Here is a 6,072-nt window from a genome sequence, read left to right on the forward strand (position 1 = left end):
CTCGGGCTGGCTCAAACTTATAATCCTCCTGCTTCAGCTTTTCTAAGGCGCTCAAGTTACAGGACGACATCGTCATCAAGCATGTGGGATGCCACTATTCTGACAAGTATACCTACCATGCTATTGCCCTCACAAAACATGGTGGTATATCATTGTACTACTGACAAAGACCCTGGTTTCTTTCCTTTCTTTAATTGACTAATGGTTTCATTAATCATTTGGTTTTGACCTAGAGTGACTCAGGCTGGCTTGGAACTTCTGTCAGTCCTGGTCTAACCTCTCCGATTCTGGGATTGCAGGGGTGAGCTATTTGGTCTTATTCTGAGTTTTTGTTCCTGGGAACATGCCACTCAGAAGGTCTCCCGATGCTGCTCTTTTTTGCCTTCCCCACGCTCACCGTTCGCTGCTACCCACCTCTCCCTTCTCTCCTTCTGCTCCGGCCGTCGTCCCTTTCCCTTCCCTGGGGGGAGCTGGAGAAGGAGGATGTGGTCAGAACTGCTGAGGTGAGACCTATTCCGGTTCCCTTTTCCTCCACCTCAAACCCTCTCCACCCAGACCACGAGTGGAAACTCCAGAAACCTCAGCCTTGGGACACAATGCCCACAACCATGCTCTTGGTGCAGAAACATTCTAGAAAGCAGTCTGACCATATGCGTCGGTCACACCAGTTAGAAGTTCATCTCCCCAGTGGTGTAGAAGACACCACAGAATTTGCTGCTGCCGGGTGATCGTATGGGGCTGCAATCGATTCAAGAATGGAGTCATCAGAGCACCGAGTGCTCATCACCACTGATTGTCTCCACTGTCTTTCTAGTTGGGTGTCACAGTTGGTTCTGGAAGGACCTGTCTACTGGAGAAATCACTCCTGTTAGGCATAATGAAAATTCCACAGCTTATCATAACTTGGTTGGCATTGCACATTCTGTGATCTTAAAGAGGACAAATGATATTAGTGCATCCAGCTTTTTTAATGAATAAAAAGACAAGGAGACTGGAAAGTTGGCTCAGTGGTGAAAGGACTTGTGTAAACATGAGGACCTGAGTTCAAAGAAATCCCCAGAACCCACATAAGAAACTAGGAGTGTTCTAGATTCTGAGAGAGACCATGATTTAAAGAAACACACACACACACACACACACACACACACACACACACACACACACACTGAGATGAGAGTAATAGAGGGCATGAGTTGATCCTGATTGTTCCCCCCCTTTTTTTTTTCAGTGTTGGAGATCAAATCCATGGCCCTGTACAAGCTAGGCAAGTACTGAGCCTAGCCTGTTTGTTTGTTTGTTTTGGTTTTTCAAGGCAGGGTTTCTCTGTGTAGCCCTGGCTGTCCTGGACTCACTTCGTAGACCAGGTAGACCAGGTTGACCTGGAACTCACAGAGATCCTCCTGCCTCTGTCTCCTGAGTGCTGGGATTTAAAGGCCTGTGCCGCCGCACCTGGCAGCTTGTTTGTTTGTTGAGACACGGTTTTACTATGTAGATCAGGCTGGTCTTGAGCTTTAGAGCCCCCTGCCTCAGCCTCTCTAGCGGTGGGACTGCAGCTCCCTGCCTCGCCGGAAGTGAGTCTGCCTTATAGCCTAGATCGTACCTGATACTTGGGTTCATTTTGTCACTTGTATTCCGTGGAAGTTTACAGTGGTCTCTGCACCTAGAGGAGTTTACAGTGGTCTCCATAGCTGGATGAGTTTCCAGTGGTCTCCACATTTAGAGCAGTCTGAATTCATTTCCAAAGGCAGAACCATGGTGGTCTCCCACACTTTCACCCAGAGACTACTATTGGAGACTCCATCTTGACAGTGGCTGTTTTAAGCACAGAGACTGCAGATCTGAATGGAATGGAAGGACAAGTTACCAAGGACTGGTTTTTCACTCGGAAGTTCACCAAGTTGATTAGACCCAGTGGCCAGCAACCCTGTATCTGCCTGCACCTTCCTCTCCCATGTTGAGATGACAAGCATGTGCCACCAGGCTCAGTGCCCCTCCCACACTGGTTCTGGGGTATGACCTCAGGTTTCACGTACACAGAGCAAGCACTTGACCAGTTGAGCTATCTCTGCAGTCCTCAAAGAATGTTCGTGTTCCTTGGGATGACTTCTGGCTTCTGAATGCAGACTTGAGTACCATGGCTAGGTTCCTTATCTTGTAAAAGAAAATTAAATTGAAAAAGGCAGTGTAGGGGATTCCAAGATGGCGGCGCCAATTGCACACTGCATCTGGTTAGGAGGAAATCCAGGACTGCACAGCAACCTAAAGACCAGACTGAGAACGACAAAACACCAGTGCTGCTGCTGCTGCTGCTGCTGCTGATGATGATTCTCAGCTTGCATAAAATTATGAACTTTAAAAAAAAAGAAAGAAAAAGGCAGTGTAAAATAGGCGAGGTTATTTCTAAATGTGGGAGGTGAGTGGCTTCAGTTTACTAATCCAGCATCAGAGTAATGATGCCAAATAGAATACAAAACATCACAGTTCATCATAGACAATGAAGTGAGCAAGCATTCAGGCATTTACCTATCTACTAATGTGTGTTGGTTAATGTCAAGTGTGTGTGTGTGTGTGTGGTGTGATGTGTGTGTGTATGTGTGATATGTATTTATGTATGTAAGTGTATTTTATGTATGTGTGGTATGTATGTGTTTGTGGTATGTATGTGTGTGTGGTATGTAAGCATGGATGATCTATCTGTGTGAACACACTGGAGGAAGACTTTGGGTGCACTGCTTGCTCAATCTCTCTCCACCATATTCCCTTGAGACAGAGGAGCTTTGAGAAGCTGACTGGCTATCAAGCCCCAGCAAGCCTCCTAGTCCCTACCTCTTATGCTGGGGTTACCGGCACCCACAGGGCCACACTATGTGCTGGGGATGTGAACTCAACATTTTGATGTGGATCCTTCCTTTGTTCGTTTTGCTTTTGGACATGGTCTCACGAAGCCCAAGCTGACCTCATACTTACTATTAAGGAGAATCTTGAACTTTTTTCTTAACCACAGCCTTCAGATCCTATTGCCTCCACCTCCCCAGCACTGGGGCTAGAGAGATGAGCCACCACTAGCTTTGTGCAGCTCTAGGGATTGAACCTAGGGCTGCAAACATGCCAGGGAAGCATCGTACACACTGAGCTACATCCCCAGCCCCACCGCTTCCTTGGGTTGTGTGTGTGCGTGTGGTTAGTGGAACTGAGCATGCGTACTTTTGTTCCCTGTTCTTTTCAAGTAAGTATGCACTAGGAGGACATGCGCTGTCCTCCAACATGCCGCCACCAAGAACAGCTGAAGTCCATTCAATGCACCCATGTTCTACAGATAATTAAGAAGTGGTCAAGTGACATATGGACCAGTCAGTGACCTAAAATCTAATAAAATATGAGTGAGGGAGAAAATCTCTCAAAAGATGAAAAGCAACAAATAGGCACCGTGGCACCTAAATGTGTTGTGAATGAACCTTCTTCTTTTCTTCTTTGGTTTTTAAAGACAGGGTTTCCCTGTGTAGCCTGGACTCGCTTTGTCTCTCTCTGCCTCCCGAGTGCTGGGATTAAAGGGATGCACCACCACACCCGGCCTTTTTTCTTTTCTTTTTTTCTTGTTTTTTTTTTTTTTTTTTTTTTTTTTTTTTTTTTTTTTTTTTTTAAAGATGAGGTCTCATGCAGCCCTGGCTGGTTCAAGCTCTATGCAGTCATGAATGATGGCAAACTTTGGATGCTTCTGCCTCCACCTCCCCAACTGCTGGGATTACAGGGATATGCTCCCACATCTGCCTGCTTTTATTTGGTGCTGAGGATAGAACACAGGCTCTGCACATGCCAGGCAAGTGGTCTACCAGCTGAGTCATAGCTCCAGTCCTGCTTGGAGTTTCTTTATAACCCTGACTCCTAACACACACCCAGAAAGGGGAGGCGGCAGGATTATGGGTAGGGGTTACCTGCCTACGAAAGCCCCTTTCTGACAGGCGGAGTTCACCGAGGCAGTTTCCTGGCCCTGTGAACAGAATCTTCAGCTTACCCATGGACTTTCCTTAACACACTTAAAGAAAGGAACAGAGGACTGTCACCTTGGTGCAAGCCTCCTTCTGCCTCTCTCATGCTCACAGCATGCTGACGTGGTCTCCTGGCTTCTCTCTCTGACGATGTAATCTGATAATGCAAGCAACTTCCTGTTTGACAGTTAATTATTTCTTTTTATGCCTATATTTAAGGTGCTTAAATTTGTGATTCATTCTTTATAATTAGATATAACGCTTAGAATATATCTGTGGATATCACACTAATGTCCCTTTGCTTTGAGGACTATTATTTTTCCTTCCATGGCACTAGCAGTGGAACCAACAAGAACTAAGATGCTAAGCTCAGACCGTGACATTAAATTTGCAATCACCATGGCTAGGAGTGTGTCAGAATGGTGAAGCTCTGGTCCCTGGCGGCAGGTACAGACAGAGGCCTCCAGCCGATGTGGACCTTTTCACTTTGAATGACAGCTCTCGGTAGGCATACTGACCCCGTTTTCAGGGTTTCTTTGCACCTTGCGAGTGAAAAGAAGTAAAAACTTTGGGGGTTGGAGGCTCGTCAATGAGAAGGATGAGAGTGGAAAATAAAATCTTCCTGGTGGGAAGGAAGGGTGGCAATAGTTTGGAAGTGGTAGCAGAAAAAACAAAACAAAACAAACAGAACAAACAGAACAAAACAGAAGTCTCTCCTTCCCCTTCCTGCTTTCTGGGCTCTGTTCAAGCGGGTGAAATTTTTTGCAAGGCTTCAGACAGACCCCGTCGTCGTTCCTAGGCAGTCAGAGCCTATGGCTGAAGACTAAGAGCAGAAGTGAAGTCAAGTCCGTGGCATTTTCCGTTTCCTGGCAGCTGCTCTCCAGTGTGGGAAGGACTGAAGGGAGAAGAAAGGGGAAGACTGCACAAGTAGGAGGAGAAGAGAAACAAGGAATCCAGGAAGAGATGAAGGAAAAGGGCTAGGGTAGCGGGAGGGGGTCAGCCGGCCTGCGAGGACCAAGTTACCTCCTCGGCCTTGCCAGCAGCTCAATGGCTGTCACTTCAGCACCTGGGACTTCCTCTTTCCCAGAGACACAGCACAGGCGGTTTCAACGGTAACAATGAGTTAATTGAACAGCCTGTCGACAGATGGGCACGCTGTGGCTCTGAGCTCCGGCCTCCTTTGTTAGATTTGTATGTGAGGAAGTGTGAAACAGCACCTATCTTTTAAGAGAGCCCTGAGATACACTCGTGCGCACAGGCGCACATGCGCAACCCCATCGTCTTTCAGCAAGTCCGGTCCCCTTCCCCTCCCGAGCCCTGTCTTTCCACAGTTTAGCCTTTTAAATGGCTTCAGAAGTAAGAATATCCTAGAGCTGGGGTATTTAAGTTGTTGGGCTATTATGTGAGGGAGAAAGAGCTGGGATTTGTGCCACGGAGGAACTGGCTCTAAAAGAGACAATTGTTTGCATTCTCCTACAGGGTTGAAATGAATTAATTAGGTCGTGTAGAGCAGGCTAGACTTCCCATGCAGCTGAGAGTGGACTTGAACTCCTAATCCTTCCCTTTTTACCTCCTTAGTGCTGGAATTAAAGGTGTCCGTCACCGGACTCGCTGGTGTGTGCCATACCGGCTCCATCCTGAGGTAGAACTCTGTCTTGTTTCATGTCTTTTAATGTCCTTTACTTCCTTCACAGAGCTCAAGGGTAATCCTGCTTTCTTCTTCAAGTGTATCCCGTGCTTGTACCATGTTTTCTTTCTGTCACATAGCAATTTACAGGCAAGTTCTACTGCTTTGTAGGTATGTGTCAGAGGGCTTTAGGCCGTGAGCCTTGGTGGCCATGGCATTTCACCTCCGTGTCTTTCTTTTTTCTTTTTGGTTTTCTGAGACAGGGTTTCCCTATGTCATCTTGGCTGTCCTGGGCTCATTCTGTAGACCAGGCTGGCTCAAACTCACACTGATCCACCTGCCTCTGTCTCCCGAGCGCTGCGATTAGAGGTGTGTGCCATGTGCCTTTCTTTATATAAGCTGTCTAGTGAGAAAACTCCATTGGATCTGAGCATACTACCATGTGGGTTGGTCTGGTTG

General features: G+C 47.0%; 1 protein-coding gene across 1 annotated transcript in view; it reads left to right on the forward strand.

The window, feature by feature from the left end:
• Positions 1-365: 365 nt before the first annotated feature.
• Positions 366-6,072, forward strand: part of LOC311597534 (constitutive coactivator of PPAR-gamma-like protein 2) — a gene marked incomplete at both ends in the record, with an annotated part of 24,951 nt that continues 19,244 nt past the window's right edge. The window contains one exon of the mRNA XM_084781727.1: positions 366-503. Within this exon, the coding sequence (XP_084637853.1) occupies positions 366-503 (138 nt within the window). The remainder of the gene's footprint in view (positions 504-6,072) is intronic.

This window comes from Acomys minous, assembly GCF_964271855.1.
Source record: "Acomys minous genome assembly, chromosome: 5".
Taxonomy (NCBI): domain Eukaryota; kingdom Metazoa; phylum Chordata; class Mammalia; order Rodentia; family Muridae; genus Acomys; species Acomys minous.